The sequence below is a fragment of the Candoia aspera genome, chromosome 2 (assembly GCF_035149785.1).
Source record: "Candoia aspera isolate rCanAsp1 chromosome 2, rCanAsp1.hap2, whole genome shotgun sequence".
Classification (NCBI taxonomy): Eukaryota; Metazoa; Chordata; class Lepidosauria; order Squamata; family Boidae; genus Candoia; species Candoia aspera.
The window spans coordinates 232,248,250-232,272,864 of record NC_086154.1 but is presented as its reverse complement, the minus strand read 5'-3'; the positions used below and the strand labels follow the sequence as shown (position 1 = coordinate 232,272,864).

Here is a 24,615-nt window from a genome sequence, read left to right as displayed (position 1 = left end):
AAAAGTTTAATACTACATTCTGCAACATTCTAAAAATAGTTGTGCTGAATGAATTAACATTCCTAAGAAAGTATTTGTCATGGCATATTGTCCCCACTATACTAAAGAGTGTGCAAAGTTTACTTACAGATATAGCTGGTGAAAGTGTGATGTTCCCTATTGATTCTTTCAATTCATCCAAAGAAGGCACTGTATAATGAGAACTACAGTCTGAGTGCACAGGTTTGATTTCCACACGGAACTTTCTTGGCTCATCATCTTCAGAGTCAGAATCAGTTGAGGAATAGAAGTGGTTTTCTTTGGCATGTTATTTGCAGTTAAGGAAAAGGTTGATTGATCAATTAATGCAGGGTTCTCAGACAGTTCTATGATGAATGTATCCCAACCCACTGAATGAATAAAACTGATTTCTCATTGGGGTTAGGGCCGAGCAAGAAATAAATATACTCCTTATATTTAATAATTAAATTGTAGTCCTTATATCATGGAAAGGAAAGGATGTCTTATTGCCTTAAATCAGCTTTCCATAAAACTCCTCTTAAAATGCTGCAGCTTGCAAAACACTGGCAAGCTGTAAGGTGCCTTTAGCACTCTCAGTGTAGCTGCACTGAGATAAGAGACAGCGCATCTGTTCTGTCCCTTCCAGCCTAGCTCTGGCTGTCCCTCCCAATACTTTTGCAGTTGCTGCTTCCTCACAGCCCTTCTCCTCTTCCCAGGGGCTGTAATAATTGCCTCTGCAGAATGAAGGTCAGAGTTTTGCATAGAAGCCTCACCCTTCCAGGCATGATTACCTTTCTTTTGAAAGGAAAAGTAGTGTGTTAAGAAAGAAAGAAAGAAAGAAAGAAAGAAAGAAAGAAAGAAAGAAAGAAAGAAAGAAAGAAAGAAAGAAAGAAAGAAAGAAAGAAAGAAAGAACAGGGCTGTGGAACTGTTGTGAGGCTCTGCATTCAGAATACTTTTGCATCAAAATGGCAAGCTTGTGAGGAAAACACTCTTTAGCAACCATCTGTCCATTATCTTGCAACCCTCTTGGGGTTGAGACCCATAGTCTGAGAACGCTGACTTAATTAATAATATCACCGTATGCAACTACTGCAAATAGAATGTTTAAGGTTTATAAAACCACTTTAGTGCTTTATATATTAAAGTAATGTATAATAACTTATCAACAAAGGATATTCTGACAATCTTTAGGTTTAATGCTATACCCTTCATCATCTACATCTGGAATGTTCTGAAAGAAAAACAACTTATTTTAAAATATTTTTCAGTATAACTCATACTAGATGGAAACAGATTAAAATACATGAAAACAGTTAAAAATGCTACATGAAAACGGTTAAAGAGTACTACATGAAAACAGTCTATTAATTCAGTCTGAAAAGCCTTGGCTGAAGAGATCTTTCTCAAAGCAGAAAGAGCAAGTGCTAAGTGCCACTCTCAAAATGGGCCCTTCAAAATAACAACCTTCCCAACATGCCCATGACCTTTAAGTGCATCTTTAAGGCCTTCCTCCACCTGCTTAATATCCTGGCAGATTTTATTTTAATCTACTTATGAAAGTCGTAAGAGTGGAGACTTCAAAAATAATAGGGTAGTGCCAGAGACATAGGCATTAGTGCAACTCCTTGCGGTTAGCCACCAAAGCCAATCATCCTTTGATCTATGACTTGCAGGAAGAGGATTATCTTGACAAAGTTATATAAAATGTTTGAAGATCGGAACATTCTAACCTTGAAACATCCCATTACCAGAAGTGGTTCAACTTCAAAATGAACTGCACCCTTATTTCAGTTCTGAAACATTTCACAAACCATTTATCTTATCTATTTCAAACTGGCTTCAGAGCAGGCCATGAGTTTCAGACTGCCCTGGACAGCCTGAAGATCAGTAGTATGCAAAATAGTTTGAACATTTGAATTTGACATGCCCATTTCATACCTATAAAATGAATGTAATATTCTGCTTCAAACGTGAAAAAAGTTCTGAGTTTTGAACTCAGAATGGTGTTTTTTAAACTGCAAGCAGTACCAGTTTGAAATATTTTACACACCCTTATGGCTGATATTTATTTTCAGATCAACAGAGGAAGTATGACTCCTTGCCCTCTCCATATCATCAGTCCAAGTACCCATCTGGATCACTTGAGATTTGGGAATAAGTACTTTTTACAATATTTCCATTCTCATATGTCAGGAAGTCAAATGGTGTTGCTTGGACACCTCAAAGTACAGTAACCCCTGTAATTACACAGTAAATCCTATAATTAACCCCCATTCTTGCAAATGTGACTTATGACCTCATTACTATACAGTTAGCCTACTGTAACATACTCTACAGGAGCTGCCTTCAAAGACCATTTGGAAGCTCCAATTGGTACAAAATATGGTGGCTCAGTTATTGGTGGGTGTTGTTACCTGCTAAGAGTACCTATACCTGTCCTATGGATGCTATATTGGTTACCAATAGGTTTCCAGGTAGTGCTGATTCTAACCTATAACATCTATAAAAGGTACTTGTTCAGGTACCTGGAGGACTGCTGCCTCCTACCAGAATTGTCCCATCCAGGACATGCATCCTCAGAGAAGCTGTTGACCACAGTGAATTCATATTAGATTAGGCATTGAATAAATGGAATAAATTCTATCTTTATTCATTAGCATATCCCAAAGTAGCCATGATATGTGACAGTTGGCCCAAGGAAATAATCATCATAACTCTGCACTATTATCCTCAATCCCATAGGACAAAACTTTACTTCAGTGTACAGTAATCCTTTTCTCCAAATTGCCATTACTGTATTATTTAACTTATTAATTATTAAATTAATAATAGTGAAGTTGTATTACATACTATAAAAGAACAAATGCAGGGCTGCCTGACCATTTTTTGTTCCGAAAAGCGCAACACTTACTTTTCAAATAATTTTCCAATTATCAAGTCAACACAGTCTGTGTAGCTTGGGTGAATATTACATAATTTTTTTGATAGCTATCTTGAATGGAAAAGAAAACCTAATATCAATCACTGATGGAAGCTTCTGACAAAATATTTGTTCATTAGCTTTCCTAGAAGTACTTCGTATACAATATTTTCTACTTACAGGCTATAAAATACCTGTCAAGAGTTGCTTTGGATTGTAATGTAAAATAATATTCTCTGAGGAACTAAACTCCATAGTTTTTCAGATGATTATAATTTCTGACTTAGACTAACTATCCGTTCCATGTAATTATTCAAAAATAGTATTACAAATACTTGATTAAATTTTGTTAGTTTAAAATTTTTGGTCTAACAGTTTTTATCTACTTATTTCACTGCACCTAATAACTTTTATTTCAAAGTATAGAAGACAAAGTAGAGACCAACTGATAAAATACCTGACCATAATAGCAACAAAATAACCTAGATGTAAACTGCCTTAATTCTGTAACATTCTGCTAAGATACTACTGTTTGAGAAGGCAGAAGTTTTATTTAGATCTACTATAACATCTCTGGGAGATTTGTGGTAGATTGGTTAAGTGTTCTAATCTCCAATACTGACCAATAACAACAAAATGCCCCCCCCCCCATTATATGCTGAAATCAAGAAAACATGGACTAAAACGATCAACCTGAAATGCTTGTATCTCTGATAAACAAGACTGTATTTGTAAATATATGTAAACACTTTGCTATGAATCTGAAGCTCAGTTATTTGAAAATTGTTTTTATTCTCATGGAATATCGTTCATACCAGTTGGCATGACCCCAATTTTTGCCAAGAGGTCAAAGCATATTCCAGTTGCCCATGTGGAATAATAACTTGTCCTGCTGAATCAATACCAGTATAATGTCATTATTTACAGATTATTCTTCTGCATGTATACATACTGTAATTTTATTTCAGCCACAGAAAGTTCTGTCTTTTTGCCATTTGGATTAAATTCTGATAAAATGTCCAAAGAAAGTTAGAAATAAAACTGATGGAGGGCATACACTTCCTTGAAACTTTAACACTATTCTTATATATTTCAATTAAAACTACTTACTACTGAATCTGCATCTGGACATTCTCTGTAAAAAAAGACACCAATAAATCAGATTATTGTGCAATTGTTATATGAATCTTCTGAATTTATCCTGCTATATATATAACCTTACCATCTTTGCAATCAGTGAATCAGTGTATGTGACATTTATTTAGTCAAGAAAAGACTTACATCTTTCAATTTCAGTTAAAAATTGTTAAGACTACACATATATAAACACAACAACAGTGTACTTAATGTAGAAGATGCAAATAAAAATCATACTGGTAATAAAATACAAGATGATTTAAAGTCTTGCTGGAATTAAAATTGTTCCATTTCCTATACAAACGTATTAGAGAAGTGGACAGAAACTCTTGGACAAGTGAATTCCATAATTCTGATGCCACATTTTTTTTAACCAACCAGCAACTGCACTTTAGAAAATGGTAAAAGAAACAGCTGCATTGTTAAAAAATATATAACTGATCAAAACTTTATTTTATACCGGATAGAATGTTATTCAAAGGTATGTGGATTAATCTCACACAGCTCAGAGAGCATACGTGCTTCCTTCATTGTTGGAACTACAAAATGCAATACACTTTGAAACTCCCCAGAAATTGGTAAAATTGATATGCTAACCCAAGTTAAGAAAAAACTGCTATGAGGATTAATTTTTCCAGGTATGTGCAAACCCCTTCCAAAATAGAAAAATCCCCAAGAGAAGGGTCAGCAGTAGTGATTGAAAACATTTTTGCTTGGTTGGTATTACATTATACTATCAGATCAATTTGGAAAGTAATCACAAGATTCATATTATGCATATCAAATATATCTTGTAAAAACACTGTTTTGCTTTTTAAGGTTATTCTTTGGCAAATCAGTTTCAGTTGTTTACCTTCCCTTTAAAGATACAACCAATGTCAGTATCAAAAGAAAAGCTGGTTGTGGAAAATAAACATTCTAACTCATAGTAAATTGCCATTCTGAAGAAAAACCAGAAAGAAATTTCTATTTCTGTTTGACAGAAAATGGTGAAGGCAAAGGTTGACAATTAGGGATTAGAGTTTGTTGCTATTCCAGATTGTTTGGGACAGTAGAATTCCCTCAATCCTGATACTATCAATTTAAAACAGCACTTACACTAACACAGACGTGAAAGCAGAATAGAGTGTAATATAGAGCTGAGAGGTTCCTGAGAAACTTCATCAATCACCCCCACACAGAGTTTTGACCAGGACTTAAGACAAAACAAATGGTTAGCAAACTGTCCTTTGATTCTTATGATTGATCAAATTCTCTTTCCTCTCCTTGACAGCAAAGGGCATAAAATACAGTACATAACTTAAGTCCGATAAAGAAAGTTCTCAGCTCTGGAATTATTGTTGGAATACACTTATAGTTTGAACTGACAAGTGATCTTATCTTGCACAAAGTAGCTAACATAAATGTCCATGTTTAAAGAATATATATATGAAATTCATTAACATTATTAAAAATGGGCACCCATGTTCCAGGTTTAGAAGAGCATAAATCTGAAATTTATTAATAGTCTTTAAAAAACAGAAGCTCATGACATTTTACAGTAAGAATTATGACATTATTTTTCTGCTTTCATTTGTAATATTTTTGTCTGAAACATACTTACATAGATTCTGGATCTTTTTCCTTCTTTATAATCCCTGATAATCCAAAATGCTTCCTTTTTCTTGGCTTTATTCCTGTAAATAAATAATTATTAGGTGAAAATTAAAATGTATATATTATTCAGTATATATTGAAATAATGCACAAGTATAGTAAATATGAAAATACTTTATTTCATGAGATTACTGTATGTCATTATACACATATACAAAAGTACTGCCAATAAACTGGAATACTCCTACACCAGACTAAGCTTCAAATTTTTTTATTCTTAAACATGACACTGAATCAAGATTTCTGGTTACATCAGGGGTTCTCAAACATTGTGGTGCCATGAGCCCCTAAAATTACAAATGACTTGTTTGACCCTTCTCTACTCTGTTAAACCTGCCCTGGTCTGCTTGGTCAAGTTGAAAGGCAGCTTGTCCAGGCAAACACAGTGCACCTCCACCACTTCAAATTTGCTCACAACTTTCCATGGAATCAAAACCCAGTTAGGTCTGTGGATTAGGCCTCTTAATGTTTTCCTTGTGCTGATCAAAAGGCAATTGAGTTAATTACATCAACAGGCTTTGGGCTAGGCTGGCTGGAGCCCTTGGCTGGAGCCCCTTATTTGCCATCTTATTTATTGTTATATGTTTTATTTTATTTTTATTTTTTGCGTGCATTTTGTTGTTTCACTTTTCATGCTGTGAGCTGCCCAGAGGCGATTGGAATTGGGTGGCATCTATGTTGAATAATTATAACAACAACATCGTAACACACTAATGTCACACCATCCTAGCCTCTACCTAACTTTCCTAAGTTGTGATAGAACTCACAGTTCAATAATAGGCCATGGTTATTATCTAAGAAATAGCCTGGTGACTCAATGCTCCTTGAAATGCAGACCATCTTACATAATGAAGCCTAGTTGGAATATAATTGTGAAGACATCAGCGCAATGGCACACATGACAATAACAAGGAAACAGGGGAAGGGGCTCAAGATAAGTAGCCATCAACTTACAAAGACTGAAGGACAAGAGACAATGGCTAAACGGATCGCGAGGCACACCCAAGCTGTTAGCGCTAACGCAACGGAGATCGCCCAGCTGACAGCAATCACCGGAGGAATAGGGAAACCGATGATGGGCGATCCCAGAACGCCAGCGGGGCCTCGCAACCCCTCACCTACCGGCAGGACAGCGTGTTGGACAAAGGGGGGTGACGTAACCGCGAGTGAGGGGGCGCTGACCGGCGCGGGGTATTTAAACCCCGCACCGGGGCGCTCCTGTCACTCTCAGCTTTTTTCCTATACTGTATCTACACTGCGAATAAACCAGAGCCTGTTTCACGGAATCAGCGTCTGTGTATTACTCGGAGGTAGGCAGCGCAAGACATAAAGCTGAGAGTCATAAACTCAGCCTCGCCGAGCCCCACCAGACGATAACGAGCCGCGGGAGGAGTAGACGGTGAGAAGACCAGGAAGATGAGGCCGGCGCGACGCGGACAAGGGGGGCGAGCCGCACGGCAAGAAGCAGAGGAGGACCGATCGAGGCCAGAGGCACCGCGGACTCCCGGAGCCATGGACGCCCACCCGACCCAACCCGAGCCTCAGCTCCAACCCCAAGGGGAGATGGCGACGGAGGCAACCCGGCCACGGGAGGGAACAACATACCTCCCGAGACCAGCGGAGAACCCCGCGCCCCACATCGCACCCCAGCAACGGGCGTGGAGCGGCAGCCCAACGGCGGTAAGCACGGGGGAAGACGATGAAGCAACCCAGCAGACGGCGGAGGAAGCGGACCAACGGCCGAGAGAGACTGAACCCCACCGGCAACCCACCCCCGCCGACACACCGATGGAACCGGCCCCAGCGGCGGCGCGGATCGCGGACGAGGACGCACAAGCTAGACTCGCGGCCATGGAGACCCAACTGAAGGAACTCCGGACCATGCTTCAGTCGCTCATGCCCCCCGCGCCGCCCAACGACGTCCCTGCACAGGTCCACACCCCGAGCGAAGCGCCGAACCCCCACGGGCCAAATGAAGGTCAACAAACGGCCCAGGCGGACGACACCACAGGCCGGGAAGCGAGAGGAAGGGGCGCACAAAACGCCCGGGCCCCAAAGGACTTCCCCATCTTCTTTGATGGGAACCCCGCGAAACTGTCGTTCTTTATCACGAACGCCAGGGAGTTCATGGGGAGGCACGGACACTCCTACGACTCCGAAGCGGACAAGATCGCTGCCGTGGCGATCAAACTACAAGACCGGGCGGCGGACTGGTACGTCCAACTGTATGAGTCCAGCTCCCCTGCCCTCGCCAACTTCCCCGCCTTCATCAATGAGATGAAAAGCTACTTCGAGGACCCACTAGCCAAAGTGAGGGCAAAAAGCACACTCCAAAGACTTAAACAGGGCACATGCACTGTCCCGGACTACGCCCTCGAGTTCAAAGCCCTCGCAGGGAAGGTCAACGACTGGTCCGAGACCACCCTGCTGGAAATGTTCAAAAGGGGGCTCAACCGCGACGTACTTCAATGGGCCCTCTACCGCGACGACCCAGAAACTCTACATGGGTGGATCCACCTCGCGGGGAAAGCAGAACACGCGCACCGCACCTTCCTCATGACAACTACGGAAGACACGAACAACACCTGCAAAAAGGTACCCGCATCACACGTGGGGACGGCCGGCCCCACATACCCAAAGAAGAAATTTAATCGGGGGCCCTGCGGGAGGTGTGGAAAACTAGGGCACAAGACGGCAGATTGCTTCGCCAACCGACCGCCGACCAGTGTGCCTAAACCCACCCCGAAAACTAGCCCCAAACCACCTAACCCGCCGCCGCCCCCTCACCGCCGAATGACCGGAGCCACAGCGACACCAGAGGAAGGCTGGGACGCCTACTGGGGGGAAGAGGACGACGTAGACCCAGACCAGCCGGCGGGAAACGCTCCCCGCCTGCCCTGAAACGCGTTGCGAGGCAGGCGGTGGGACAGCAGCGCGGACCACCTCGACGGAACGGCGAAAGCTCCGTGATAATGGCGGCAATCAAACTCTCTGCCGGCAACGGAGCCACCACGGCCGCGGCACTAGTGGACTCGGGGTGCTCAAAAAACCTCATCCACCCCGACTTAGTCGCCAAACTCGACCTCCGCTGCTTCCCCCTCCCCAAGCCGTTGGCATTCCACCAGCTGGATGGCTCAACAGCGGGAGGGAAACCAGCCACGATGCAAACCGAGCCGGTCACCCTGCAAATGGGCACTCACACCGAACGCACATCGTTCGTCGTCACCCACATCGGACGACCCATTGCAGTCCTGGGAATGCCATGGCTCGCGACAAACAACCCACGCATCGACTGGGAGACCCGCACCTTCACATTTGGTGACGGCGAGTATCGGGCACCAGTTCCGGCGGGCAGAACCAACCCCACTGTGGGACGAGCAGAGGCGACTACATAGGACAACGCCGCTACCACGGCAGACCTACCGGAACAATACGCCGACTTCTCCAAGGTCTTCGGAGAGGCGGAAGCTGACCAACTACCCCCCCACCGCAAGACGGACTGTCGGATCGACCTGCTGCCCGACGTCCCCTTACCTAGACCAAAGATCTACTCGATGACCCCGAAGGAGATGGCAACCCTCCGGGAGTTCATCGATAAAAACCTAGAGAGGGGATTCATAGAGCCAGCATGCTCACCGGTCGGAGCCCCCATCTTATTCCGGGAGAAGAAAGACGGCACCCTACGGCTCTGCACCGACTACCGGGGCCTAAACGCGGCTTCCCTGTCCAACAAATACCCCTTACCCCTGGTGAAAGACATGCTCGCCCACCTGTCCATGGGCAAAGTCTTCTCCAAACTGGACCTTCGCGAGGCGTACTACCGCATCCGAATCAGGGAGGGGGACGAATGGAAGACTGCGTTCAACTGCCCCCTAGGCGCCTTCCAGTACAAAGTGCTGCCGTTCGGACTCGCGGGGGCCCCCGGGGTGTTTATGCAGCTCATCAATGAGGTCCTGCATGAACACCTGTTCAAAGGGGTCCTTGTCTACATAGACGACGTCCTTATCTACACTAAAACGCACAAGAAACATGTGACCCTAGTCAGGCAAGTCCTCGACAAACTCAGAAGGGCGCAGCTCTATGCCAAACCCACAAAGTGCGAATTCCATAAAGCGCGCCTAGACTACCTGGGGTACCGAATCTCCGGAGACGGCATAGAAATGGACCCCGCAAAAGTCGAGGCGGTGCTGAACTGGGAACGCCCCCGCAACAGACGCCAACTCCAGAGCTTCCTCGGCTTCGCGAATTTTTACAGGTCATTCGCCCGGGGGTTCGCAGAGATAGCCCTTCCCCTAACGGACCTCCTCAAAACCAAAGGGGTGGGGGACACCCGACGCGCCAAGAACCCGGGCACAGTATTGAATTGGACTCCCGCGTGCCAGACCGCATTCAACAAGCTGAAAGCGCTGTTCACCACGGAGCCAATCCTCGCGCACCCGGACCCAGAACGGCCGTTCGTGGTCCAAGCCGACGCCTCAGACTTCTCCCTGGGGGCCATCCTACTCCAAAAGGACCCCACAGGACTCCTGAAACCATGCGCCTACCTGTCGAGGAAATTTTCCAAGACAGAAAGGCGATGGCACGTCTGGGAGAAAGAAGCCTTCGTGGTAAAATCAGCGCTAGAAACATGGCGACACCTACTCGAGGGAGCCACCCAACCATTCGAGGTCTGGACCGACCACCGGAACCTCGAGGCCCTCCGAACGCCCAGACGCCTCAGCCCAAAACAGGTCCGATGGGCCCAATTCTTCAGCCGCTTCAACTTCCAGCTGAAGTTCATGCCGGGTAAAAAGAACTTCCTGGCCGACGCCCTTTCCCGACTGCCCCAAGACGAAGAGCCCGCCCCAGACACCATTGGGACGGTCCTATCCGCCTCGCAACTGGGGATGGCCGTGACCACCCGAAGCGGCGCTCGGAGGCAGCTCGACTCTACGGCGCAACCGACGGCGGGACAACCTGTGACCAGACGACGCCAACCGCAACTACCAGGGGGGATACGCACGGACCTCGCCGCCGCCCTCAAAACCGACCCCTGGTTCCTGGCAAACCCCGACAAGGTAACGATGGCACAGGACCTGGCATGGGGGGAAGGCAGAATCTATGTCCCGGACTCGCAACGCCAAGCTATCTTGCATAGATCACACGACGCCAAGCAAGCGGGACACTTTGGGTTCCTTAAGACCCTACACCTAACAAGGCGTCAATTCTGGTGGCCCGCGCTAAGACGAGACGTGAAAGCATACGTAGCGTCCTGCCCAACGTGCGCTAGGGCCAAACGGGCACCAGGCAAACCCGCGGGGCTTTTACAACAGGTGGCAGAACCCTCCCACCCATGGGAGGAAATCTCCATGGATTTTATAGTGGACCTCCCACCCAGCCAGAAGAAAACGGCCATTTGCGTGGTGAAGGATTATTTCTCGAAACAGGCCCACTTCATCCCCTGCACGTCGGTCCCGTCCGCACAACAACTAGCCAAACTCTTCCTCATCCACGTGTACAGGTTACACGGATGTCCCGCACGTGTGGTGACCGACAGGGGCACACAGTTCACTTCTAAATTCTGGCGGGCCTTCCTAAAGCTGACGGGGACCCAACAGGCCCTATCCACTGCCTGGCACCCCCAGACGGACGGAGCCACAGAGGTCCTCAATGCCACCCTAGAGCAATTCATACGCTCATATATCAACTATCATCAAGACGACTGGGCCGAACTGCTCCCGTTCGCCGAAGTCGCATACAACAACGCCGTCCACACGAGCACGGGGAAAACTCCGAGGTAGTCTCGGGGCGCGACTTCGTCCCCATACCGGAGCTACCACAACCCCCGGAACCCCAGGTGGACGCTAGCGACTGGGGACGGAAGATTGCGGAATCGTGGCCAATAATCACGGCAGCGCTGAAGGATGCACAGGCGGCCTACAAAGAGCAGGCCGACAAGCACCGGCGCCAACAACCGACGTTCCAGGCGGGGGATATGGTCTACCTATCCACCAAATTCCTAAAGTCACCCCAACCCTCGAAAAAACTGGGGCCTAAGTACATCGGGCCGTTCCGAGTCACGCAGATAGTGAACCCGGTGGCAATACGCTTGGACCTGCCACACAACCTACGGAGACTCCACCCGGTGTTCCACACCAGCCTCCTGAAACCGGCAACCACCTCTCGATGGCACCCAAGCACGCCACTGCCCTCACCGGTGATGATCGACGGGCAACATCACTTTGACGTAAGGGACATACTCGACTCTCGCAGGCAACAGGGAACTTTACACTATTTGGTCAGGTGGAAACACTTCCCCCACCCAGAATGGGTGGCGGCGCACAACGTTAACGCGCCTGACCTGACCCGGGCTTTTCACCGGGCATACCCCGACAAGCCAAAACCAAGACTAGCAAACCGTCACCTGCATAACCCCTCCCCCGCGGGGCCCCCCCGCCTACTGTGCCCCAAGGGAAAGGGCCCCCCCAAGCCCGCGACTTGGGTGGACCTCCCCCCCCGGGACTCACCCCCCCCGCCCCGGGCCCACAAGGCAGTAACAAGCGGTCGCCAGCACCCTCCCCCCGCCCCGGGCCCACGGGGGAGTGGCAAGCAAGTCAACAGTGCATCCTGGGGGCAACGCCCAGAAGCACACATAACAAAGGCGACGCACTTAGAATAAAAAAGAAGGGCCCTACCTGGAGCTGATAAGCACCCGACCAGCCACGCCTCTCTCCTCGTCGAACTGAGCCAAACAAACAGGGTGTGGCCGGAGCATGCGCACGCCCAGGGTGTGACCTGGGCATGCGCACTAAGAACACACCCTAGAGAGGCACGTGGTAGAGGGCGGAACAAAGGGAGGGGCGAAAAATACTCCGGCGGGAAATTTAAAAAAAAACAAAAAACCATTTTGACAGCTCTCCTGGTAAAAAAACCAGAAAACCGGGGGGGGGGGGCCACTATTCGGACAGGGGGCAGTATGTCATGAGTGCCGTTGAGCTGAAGACATCAGCGCAATGGCACACATGACAATAACAAGGAAACAGGGGAAGGGGCTCAAGATAAGTAGCCATCAACTTACAAAGACTGAAGGACAAGAGACAATGGCTAAACGGATCGCGAGGCACACCCAAGCTGTTAGCGCTAACGCAACGGAGATCGCCCAGCTGACAGCAATCACCGGAGGAATAGGGAAACCGATGATGGGCGATCCCGGAACGCCAGCGGGGCCTCGCAACCCCTCACCTACCGGCAGGACAGCGTGTTGGACAAAGGGGGGTGACGTAACCGCGAGTGAGGGGGCGCTGACCAGCGCGGGGTATTTAAACCCCGCACCGGCGCGCTCCTGTCACTCTCAGCTTTTTTCCTATACTGTATCTACACTGCGAATAAACCAGAGCCTGTTTCACGGAATCAGCGTCTATGTATTACTCGGAGGTAGGCAGCGCATGACAATAATGGTTTCTTGTAATTTCTGCCATTGCAGATAAAGTTGGTAAAAGAAATAGCAAGCAGAATGAACAGTTCTCACAAGTTCTCACATGGTTTTTTCCAATTCCTCATAGGCAGCTGAAACATACTGCTTCTGTGAAGCAACAATTTGCAGCATGAGAAAAAGAGTATGGCCACTGTGAAACGGTGGTCCTAATACCCAGCCTTGCTGTTAGACCAAAAGACAGTAGCTGAAAAGACCAGATCAATTCTACTGGCAAAAATAGTTTTATTGGAGTAACCAAAGTGGTTTCTGTGCTAAATAGAGGATGCATTTCATAAAAGATCAGTGGGGCTTCCTTCTGATTATTATAAAAGGGGCTCATAACCTGCTAAAAAAAGCACATTTAAAAAGGGCATATATAGGATATGGAAGGAGGAAGATGTAACAAAGATGAGTGCAATAAAGTAGACTGAATATGTAAGGATGGTATCAGGAAGGCTTCTGTCTTCTCTTACAAGTAGAATTATGTCCACTCCAGGACAAGTAGAATAAATGATGTAAGGATGGATTTGCAACCTAAGATAGGTAAGAAGATAGTTTTAAAAAACAACTACCTACTTTAAGTCAATAATAAATCACCAGAGAATCCCAGGAGGCTAAAAAAAAAGGTTGTAGGTAATATTTTATTTCCATGTATGTACTCTTCAAGAACTCTCACAGACTAAGTGGAGAGCCAGAGAAGTACAGTGAATATATTTCACATATTTCAAAATGGGAAAAGGACACATGCAAAAACTTAAAAGTCTTAAACTAAAGATACTTATGGGAATGCTGAGAAAGTGTGTGCTTCTTATTCAGGGAAACTTTAATTATGAGGATGGGAAAATGCATATTTTTCTGTTGCTTCTATGATGCGACTATATAAAGCAAGCTCTAGCTCACAATTGAACCTCTTACATCAGAAACAGACATAATATTTTCATTTTAACTTATTTCACTTAATATTTTAACACACATTATTTCTAATGATTACCAAAAAGAGCCTAAGTTGGATGTTTTAAATCATGTTTACAGTGAAGAAAAACTTACCCTCAACTGCACTGGCTGTATTACATTCTTCAAATTCAACCAGTCCTTAAAGCAAGAAAAATGTTATTCTTTAGTTAACTGTTTCATGCTATGCAGCAGTGTATTATTGCTTGTCCCTATGGTGCAACTTAGTATAGTGATATTCATGTAGCCATCTTGGGGACAGAGTTCCTGGTTGTAGGAAGGATATCTTTAAAGATTAAACACACACACACACACACACACACACACAGAGCAAGCTTTTAGCTTTTATGTCAAGACTACAGAAGAACCTGAAATCTGGGGCAAATCTCAGAGACAGCCTGAGCTAGATCTTGGTAATACATGCCTGCATGTTCACTCACTACCAGATGAGAACTTATTGTCCTGGCATTTTACCATTAACAACCTAAGGCCAAGGTCACTAGTGATCCTTCCACCAGGACCCAGCAATAAGGCCATTGGATGTGAAGTGATGAAATGCTGACCACCCCCACTTCCATTTCTACCAGGCCAGATATATATATATATATATATCTGCTTGCACTTATAAGAAGTACCAGAATTCACTGAATTGTATCAACAGAAGAGTGTAATCAGATCACTCCACAATCAATACATTTATAACAATAACTGTTGACATTATACATACATGCAAAAGATTATTATATACATATTATCTATATATTTAAACTTTTTTTAGAGAGTTAGGATTGCTAGGCTGTTGACAAGGGTCACTGAATACACAACTCCATACAGATTTAAAAAGGTAAAGATACCCTTCAAACTGAGCTTGACTCCTGGTGACTACATAGAAAGATCAATGTTTTTTTTCCCCCATTAATAATATGGACATAGCCTTCTTCTGGGTGTTTTTCCTACTTCCCAGTCTGGTCTACAGCCCTGGGATTCCTTGGTAGTCTTCCATTCAAGTACTAACCAGACCCAATTCTATTTAGCTTCCAAGCACCGACAATGTTGGCCACATGCTGCCACCTACTGAGTGCTCAGACAGATTTACACAACTCCAAACTGATTCCTCAGTTGATTTCTGTGTGCATTCAAATTCAATCATAAGTATAAAGAAAAGCAGACTTGTGATTTAAATAGAGAAAATTAGATGGCTAGACTGTAGTACAGATTTTCAAGGGGATAAACAAGCACAAATTAAGTCACTTACCAATCATCATCATCATCATCCATCTAAATAGGAACCTACTAATTATTTTAAATATGGAGACAGAGCAAATTCTACTTTGAGGTTCTTATGTTTTGTTTTACACCAGAAATTTACAGCACTAAAGGAAGAATAAGAAGTCACCTGTCACTTAATCAGTAACAGCTCTGAAACAGTTCGGTGTCCCGCCAATCAATTTGAGAATGGAGTAATGGCAACTGATACAATTGAAATACTCAGTTTAAATTAAAGACCAGTTAGAACATATGTAAATAAAAAGAGAGAAAAAAGAATGGATGCTGAAAAAATTTAGTAGGTAAACAGTACTGAATATTCTTAAACTGCATCAGTAATTGAAGATTAAAGCAGAAAAAAAGGATTAGGCTTTCTAAACAATCACAAACTAAAATGTAATACATACAGCAAATATCAACATGTGGGAGCATTTTCAAAAGCAACCCCTACTTAAAAACCGCATTACTACTAAAGCTACTTCTTCATACAGATAACAGAAAAGACAGAATGGCTGGTTTTAGAGGAAAACAAAAGATTCCCTTCCCTGCCCCCTATCTCCCAGTAGGAACTCATGCATGAAAGGAGGACAATTTTCTCAAAACTACATATGCCTCACATGCTGCTTCAAAACAGCAAAGCTTTGCGTGCCTGGCTCAGTGCCAGTTGACAGCTCAGCTGGAAATCAATGCACATTCTATCCCTCTTGCAACATGTCACTTTTGAACTGTTTCTGCAGTAGAAAGTTTATTCAACCTCTTTCTCAAATGCAGTGGACCGACCATCATTCTGCTATTTAATCATAGTAGAACAAGTTATTTTTTTGACAGCACTAAAGCCAGAGTGCAATTCCTAATGAACAGCTTGATACAAGTGGAATTTCAACTGTTTTAGCCTCAATTAATTTTGCTGTCAAAACAAATGACTGTTCCTAGTGTTCAGATGTAAAAGCTCAATCACAAAGGTTAATTTTGTATTATAAAAACACACACAATCTTTCTGTTGCTAACTACTGATGCCATTTCATATTTAACATCAATATAAATATTGAAAACTGAATTTAAGAGAAATACATACTAAATTGTAAATCTTCATGCTGCATTCTTTAACAATTATATCTATACTCATTGCTAAATGAAAACCAAGTTGTTCTATAAAATTTTACAAATTTATCACAATATTTATTATTCACATAATCACGACACAATTAGTTACTAAAAAGTTAGCATATGAATAATAGTATAATATTTATATTTTAAAATATTTAATATAAGACAATTGGTCCTAATGGTACATGTAAATGTAAAGTAGTTAACATTTCTTGAGATTTTTCTTTTTGGAATGAATCACTGATTTTCACAATTTGTTTCAGAAAACTTAAAATTCATGTTCATTTTATATAATTCCTTAACATGAAAAGTTTTATTTACAAAAAAGTTTACAGAGAAGTTGGGACAGAAGTTGTATTAGTCAATACACTGCACCAAGTATTTTGGTGAAATACTTATAGTAAAAACACATACTGAACTTGGGCAAAATAGGATACTCTAATGCAGGCCTGCACAACACGTGGCCCACCAAGCAGCCTGGTGTGGCTTGCTGGCATTTTTTTTGAAAACTCAACAAATCTACTGCTGCTAAATGTCACCACCAGGAAGGATCCAACTCTTCTGCCTAGTTTTTTGAAGCCACCTCTGTCCTGAAAGACACTCTACAGAGTGCTTCCAACATTTCCAGGCCTCACCAACACTGCCAGCTCCATCACGGCTGCTGCACAGCTATTCACCAAACAGCTGATCAGTGTGCCAGATATTGCTTTACAGCCCAAAATTATTTTTAATATATCAATGTGGCCCTTTCCCCTCTACAAGTTGTGTCAGCCTGCTCTAATGTGTTTTACATGAGAAAACATGTCTGGTTTCCACGAACTTTTTATCTTCTTCACCCCCACTCCAAGAAATTGGGTTTAAACTGAAATGCCCATTAGCATTTCACTTGTAGCTGCCAGCTTCAAAACAAACACCCCTCCCCAACCCAGCATTCCTTACTACTCACTGGTTCCGAAACACTCTCCATGCATCATTAACTCAACACACCTACCTACTCTGCCTGTTTCTGCTTGGAGGAGGAGGAGAATTCAAGGTGTAATATATTCTGAATTCTAGCTTCAGCAGAATATAGACATATAAACGTGATGTAGTTTTATTAACTTTTGAAAGTTGGCATTAGCTTTGACTTTGACAATCAATAATAAATTAACTTATTTTATTTTATTTTTATACAGGTTTTAAGAGTAACCATGTTGCTTTTTCTTGCTGTGCTCTGGAGACGTCTCAGCTATTTTCCTCCAAGGCTTGTACTATGGGAGTAGGCTGAGAGAAGTCTTCTTCCACAGAACTGCCAAAGTGCTTCCAGGCTGGGCAGATTCTGCAAACACTTGAGGGCAATACCACAATGAGTAATAAAGCTAACGCTTCTTAGCAGAGAGGACCTTTGGTCCTCCCATCAAAAGCTTTGGCTGGAAAACATCACAGAGGAAGCATCACCCACCTCTGACAGCCTGCCAAAAACTTCATACTGAAGGTCTTCAACAACGGACAGCTCTGGCAAGCACTGTAGGCAATCTCACAGCATGTCCCAGTGCATGCTGAAAGTCCTGCAGGTTGGATTGCTTCTGCACACATGGCAGGCAATCCCAAAACTGATGAGTCTAGAAACACGTGGACCAATGCTAGGAAGGATAACTGAGAGAAGTCTTCTCCTGCAGCGGAGGACCAAAGCAGTTGAAGGCCACCTGAATTGCTTTGTTTAGGCAAATCAGGTTACCTCTGATTTTTGTGCAATCTCATGTATGAAAAGTATCCAAAAAAAGAAAAGCACGACACACTTTAAAACTATTTTTCTACAAAATAAATGTTATTTTAGGGAGTCGTCATTAGTTTTCAGACTCAATAAAACATATTTAAGTTCAAGGTGAACATAAATAGGACTTTTTTTCCCAAATATAAATTTTATCTGGTTGGCATAATTAGTCTGGATATAAGCACATTAAAAGTTAATCTCTAGACTGAGCCCATTTCACTTGAGGTAAATTGAATTAAAGGAGGATTTTCAATGTAAAAGTATCAAGTTTCATGGTTTCATAAAAATGAATGTTAACAGTTTAGCAAACACTGAATTACAGCTGACTTTATTTTTAAGGTGGAATGATACACATGCAGAAAATATATTCTTTCTATCTATCTACCTACCTACCTACCTACCTACCTACCTACCTACCTACCTTTATATGGCCACCCATCTCAAATATGTGACTCTGAGTGGCTTACAATTAAAAGACTGCATAAAAGAGCTAGTTTGGTGTAGTGGTTACAGCACCAGGCTAGAAACTGAGAGTTTGTGAGTTCTAGTTCTACCTTAGGCCCAAAGCCAGCTGGGTGATTTCGGGCCAGACACCTTCTCTCAGCCTTAGGAAGAAGACAAAGGCAAACCACTTTCAAAATCTTGCCAAAAAAACTACAGGGTCTAGTCCAGGGAGTCATGAGGAGTCAACACTAACTTGAAGGCGAATGAATGAATGAACAAAGAGTAAAATAAAAGCTATATAACACTATCGGCAGTCAAGGTATAAGAAACCAACAATAACAATCAATATAACCACTGAACAGACTCTACTACATACTGTATCTTTATGTAAGTTTGGTGGCAGAACCACATCTTTATGGCCTTATGAAAGCTATTAAGTAAAGAGTCACCAGTAGATTAAAAAAAAAACTCACCAGGTCTGTCTCTGCCTGTGCCTTTTAACTCAGCAAATTTTTTTATCAGACTTTCAACTGTTGTGTTTGCCATATTATTTATAAATTCTTCATGGACCTTTGAGGAAAAAATAGTACAACTGAAGATGATGGAAGGATTTCAATACTTTACAACTTTCTGAAGAAGTTTTTGGGGGTTAGGGTTAGGAGGAGCAAAGGTGAAACAGAAAGGTAGACTGTGTTGCTTTCCACTTGTGCAAGAATTAAATACAGTCTAATATTCTATAAAGCATTTTTTAAATATAACTCTGTACTACAAAGTTGATAGGGACTCATTTCTTATTTATTTATTGCATTTTTCCACCGCCCATCTCAACAATGACTCTGAGCGGTTTACAAGCAAATTTAAAACAGTAAAAAATTAAATATTGATTAAAAGAGATACATCATAAAATATACATATACAAATATACTAAAACCTCTAAAATATAAAATACGACCTAAAACCCAAGATGGTGAGATCGCAGTCTTGCTAAAATTCCCCAGACCACATCAAGGTGCCAGCCATCCCCATGACAAACTATCCCCCCTCCTACCCCAAGTGAGGTGGCACAGCCACGTCTTGAGCCCCTTTCAGAAGGCTGGGAGAGTGGGGGCTTGCCTTATCTCTGGGGGTAGCTTATTCCAGAGGGCGGGGACTATGGCAGAGAAGGCCCTCCTCCTGGACCCTGCCAACTGACAATCTCTCATGGACAGGGTCCGTAGCATGCCCTCTCTGCTTAACCAGGTGGGACAGGTCAATGTGATGGGGGTGAGGTGGTCCCTCAGGTAACCTGGACCCATGCCATGTAGGGCTTTAAAGGTGATAACCAACACCCTGAATTGGACCCAGAAGCAGACTGGCACCCAATGCAGCTTGCGCAGCAAAGGTGTTATATGGGCTTTCTTTGGGGCTCCTAAAACTGCTCACACGGCCACATTCTGGACCAGCTGTAGCTTCTGGATACTCTTCAAGGGTAGCCCCATGTAGAGTGCATTGCAATAGTCTATATGGGAGATGACAAGGGCATGAGTGACTGACCAGAGGGACTCCCAACCCAGGAAGGGGCATAGCTGGCGCACAACATGAAGTTGGGCAAAGGCTCCCTGGCCACGGCTGCCACCTGCTCTTTGAGCAGGAGCCGTGAGTCCAGGAGAAACCCCAGGTTCTGCACGGGGTCTGCCTGGGGCAGTGAAACCCCATCCAGAACTAAAGATGGTAATTTCCCAGATACAGAAGAGCCCTCAACCCATAGCCACTCCATCTTACCAGGGTTCAGCTGAAGAAATGGCAGCATATGAAAGGCTTTATAGCAATCAAATTTAGAAAGATTTTATTCAGAGAAATGCTCTCTGCATCAACTCAAATATTCTGAATTTTTTCAGCTTCTGAGACAACTGAGATACTAAACAACTTGTTAAATCCTTTAAGACTAAAAAACCTACTATTAGTTTTTATAGATATTTGTTATCAATAAATCAGTTTGATATGCAGATGGTAAGACATGAATGGAATAAAGAATAAGAGGTTCCTATATTGCCCAGACAATGGGAGAGCATTTTAACTTCTACAGCAAGCGTGTCAATGGACCTTAAATTACTACTTATACAAAAAATAATAATATTCAGAATTCACTGGACTCCATTACGTTTGTATAGAAAAGGATTGTCTAAGACTACATGCTGTTGGAGATGTAATAAGGACAATGCTTCTTTCAAACATACGTTCTTACAATCTACTATACTTACTAAGTTTTGGGAGAAAGTAGTGGATCATATAAATGTGACTGCAACAAAAGCTAAAATTTTCAGAGGACAATATTCTTCTGAATTACATACCTAATACAAGGAATTTGACAACAGGACAATATAAATGGATTCTCCATGCCCTTACTATGGCCAAAAGACTATGTTGCAGCATATGTATAGATATGTTAGATAGATAAATGTATGGCCCCATTTATTCAGTGGATTGAAGACCTGGTTACACTTGCCACCTATGAGAGGATAGCCTATAGATGGAGACCTTGTATGGATAAATATAATGAAACATGGGACTCATTTTTACAAAACATAGTAGTTTAGGAAAAAGCATGTTGTTTATATAATTGTATTGTCATCCATCCATCCATCCATCCATCCATCCATACACATACATACATACTTGCATCATATTTGCATTAGATAAATATATATAGAATTATAATTGTTTATTGCTGTAATGACACATTATATTTTATATTTTTATTTTATTTCTTTGTTATATTCTTATTTTTTAAGCACTTGCTATGTATTTTTTAATAACATATGTATCTTTGTGTAGGTTTTTTCCCCCTTTTTCTGTCATTATTTTAAAAAGCAGCAAAAAAAAAACCCTCAAATATTCTGAATTTAAAGTATTTAGTACTCTCAGTTTCTTGCAGCCTCTGTGAAAGACAGAGCCAGGCAATTTCATTCTCCAACTTTTCTTAATATAATTTCTTTTTACCATAAACTTTTAATCCATTAACATGGATTAATTTTCTGAGGTATAGAACACAGCAATCCTGCATGAAGTTAAGGTTTTTCTTAAAAGCACAATTACAGGAAAGGAGAAACAGGCTGAAATGCACGCACACAGAGCATAGGAAAACTTCCAGTGATCCAAAGGAAAGAACCACATGCCAGCTTCTGTCTTAGAAGTTAGCTAAACAAAATCAAGAGGCAACTACTAGTATAGCAAACTACCAGAAATATGAAAGTTTAATTATGCCTTTGAGAAAAATGCATTATTCACATTTTACTATTATTTATTGATAAAATATTTGCTCCATACATAAACGTTTTGTTCTTCCTCTAGACGTAAAAACATTTAAATTTAAAATATTCTTATATTGTATAATAAAAAATAATGTAATACAATATTTAAAAACTGCATTGCAGTTATCCCATTAAATTTTCCCAAATGATTTAAAACAAATAATAAATACATGCTGGGATGGGATGGGATGGCAGTTCAGAGGCAACAGTCTCCCTAATTCAGAGCATGATTAATAAAAGATGCTATCAATGACTCACCTCTCCAATCTGTAAATGAATTTCGTTTACTGTACTTGAAAAACATTCTATAATCTCCTTCATATGGAAGAGATGCATTTCTTCAATATCTTGAAATTTCTGTAGTATAAAAAGATTTTAATTTAATGCCAATGACAAAAGAGGCTTATGTTCAACAATTCTCAAAAAGAACATTAATGCGTATAAGGAACAACTTGGCCCAGATTAAAAAAAATGTCCCCTGAGCTAGGACTTATGCACAAACATTTCCTTTGAAACCCAATTACAAGTATTTTTATTCAGCCTGGATTTTGTATTCTCATCTATCAGATTCATTGCAAAATGGTACAAAATAAAGAACAAGAAGACTGTCTGTAAGGGGGGAATGAAAAATTAAATAAGGTTCTAGATATTTTACATATAATGGGTTGGATTCAGACTTAGATATGCTTGGAGTACCATTCTGGTTCAGTGAATCTGCTTCATAATAACTTTTAATTTAACAAATTGGAGATAAATCTTACCTGGGAAGTTTCATTCATCTTCTGTTCAAACTCAGATTTTGCTAAAGCATATTTTTCTACATATAATTTGTACACTTCAGTAGCTTTCTTGGATTTTACTGCCACCTAGACAAATCACAGAGAAGGAAGATATTTTACCATAAATTTAGTTCTGGCAACAGATCTGGCTGGGCTTGGGAGCAGAATTAGCCAGGACTTATTGGGACACCTGTTAATGCTTGAATAGGAGACTGCGAGGGGATCCCAGAGTTACAGAGTTACAGTCAAAAACAAAACAACACGCTGGAAGAAGGCAGTGGCAAGCAACGTCTGTACTATTACCAAGAAAACAGCATGAACAGTTGAGTTCAAGCAATCTTTGCCTTTTCTTACATGGAATAGTTTGCTCTCAGAATAAATATCCATTCTTACCACAAATAACTCATATAAAAAATGAACAGAGCATCTGATATGTTTTACATTAAAAATAAAATATATAAAACAACATTTTTTTAACAGCCTACATAACAGTTTCATCATAACATATGTGAGGAAATAGTTGTTCAATCTGACTATATATTTTTTGATTCCCGTTAAAAATCTGTAATCTCACACCACAAAAATAGAACAGCACCACACTTTATGTAAAATATCAGTAAGTATTGAGAGTGGATTTAAGTAACCCTCTTTCAGATTTCAGATGAAGAATGGCTCCAAACAAAAATAAGTTCTGCAAAGAGTAGTTACATGAGGGAAACAAGCATTTCTACAATTTGTCAAAGCTAAACAAAATCTTGCTTTTTTTCATCACCACACACTATTGAATACTGGACACCTTAAGACATTTGCCTTACATATTGTCATCAGAATAAATAGTATACATGTTCAGCAGTCCAGGACATAATGTTTAGGCCAGTATATGGACCTTTGTGGAAAAAAGAAAATTTAGCAAAAATTATATATTTCTGCTTAAATGTTTGCTAATATACACACACAGAGAAACTATTCCAGTAAGCAAACAAGATGTTATACTGCTAATACTAATGTCTCACCTAGAAAAAAATCTAATGGTTATTTTTCATGCTGAAAAATACAAAAACAAAAGAAAGGCTTAAAAAGTTACCTTGTCTATTTCTCTCTGCGTTGCACCTTCTTTTTTTAAACGTTCTTGTTCCACACATTTTGAATTGTAGTTTTCTTTTGCTTTTTGGAGGGCCTGGGTAATGCTCTGAAAGTTTTGCACTGCTTCCAAAGTCCCTGAAACTTCTTCCTTAGTCTGTTAAACATTGCATGGGTGTCAAATGCTACCAATTAACTATTTTATGTAAAATAATTAAAGTAGATTTAAGAAGTATACATAACCTTTTTATGTGCTTTTATTTGCTCATCTCCATACTTCTGCACTTCCTTTATTAGTTCTTGCAACTTTCGAACAAGTTCTAGGTGACAGCTTGCTAGTTTTTCAGTTGATGATTTGAAAACATCCCAGACCGGTGCGAATGTCCTAAGAAGAAGTGAAAATGAGGACATTTCAGTACTGAAATCATGTGAAAGTAAGGTAATATATTAAGCAATGTTTTTATACAGTGTAGCATGTATTTTTTTTAGAGTCCTATTTAATTATTCCAGAAGCAAATATTGTGTTTACAGTTAGACACTTAAATGTATAAGGTTAGGGATCCAAACCCCAAAGTCAAGAATAACTGCCACAGCTACTTACTGCAATATAATATAAATATTCTGAACTTCTTATAAAAATGAAAAAAATATCATTCGTAGGATTTTCAAATGTCTTTAAATATATAGAACAGAAGCCACAATAGTTACATGGCTTAAATTCAGCAGCCTATTATAGAGATGGTGGTTCTGATGTTGAAAGGTTTTCAAGTAGAGTTGAG

The 24,615-nt window shown here is 41.9% G+C and overlaps 1 protein-coding gene across 1 annotated transcript in view; it reads right to left on the bottom strand.

Moving 5' to 3' along the window:
* The window catches only part of FCHO2 (FCH and mu domain containing endocytic adaptor 2), an 86,922-nt gene that overhangs the window by 39,114 nt on the left and 23,193 nt on the right, over window positions 1-24,615 (bottom strand). Inside the window, exons 4-13 of the mRNA XM_063295506.1 lie at window positions 24,080-24,221; window positions 23,841-23,993; window positions 22,739-22,843; window positions 22,236-22,334; window positions 19,161-19,257; window positions 14,214-14,258; window positions 5,662-5,734; window positions 4,032-4,056; window positions 1,175-1,232; window positions 128-306 (exon numbers count right to left, since the gene is read on the bottom strand). Coding sequence (XP_063151576.1) covers window positions 128-306; window positions 1,175-1,232; window positions 4,032-4,056; window positions 5,662-5,734; window positions 14,214-14,258; window positions 19,161-19,257; window positions 22,236-22,334; window positions 22,739-22,843; window positions 23,841-23,993; window positions 24,080-24,221 — 976 coding nt within the window. The remainder of the gene's footprint in view (window positions 1-127; window positions 307-1,174; window positions 1,233-4,031; window positions 4,057-5,661; window positions 5,735-14,213; window positions 14,259-19,160; window positions 19,258-22,235; window positions 22,335-22,738; window positions 22,844-23,840; window positions 23,994-24,079; window positions 24,222-24,615) is intronic.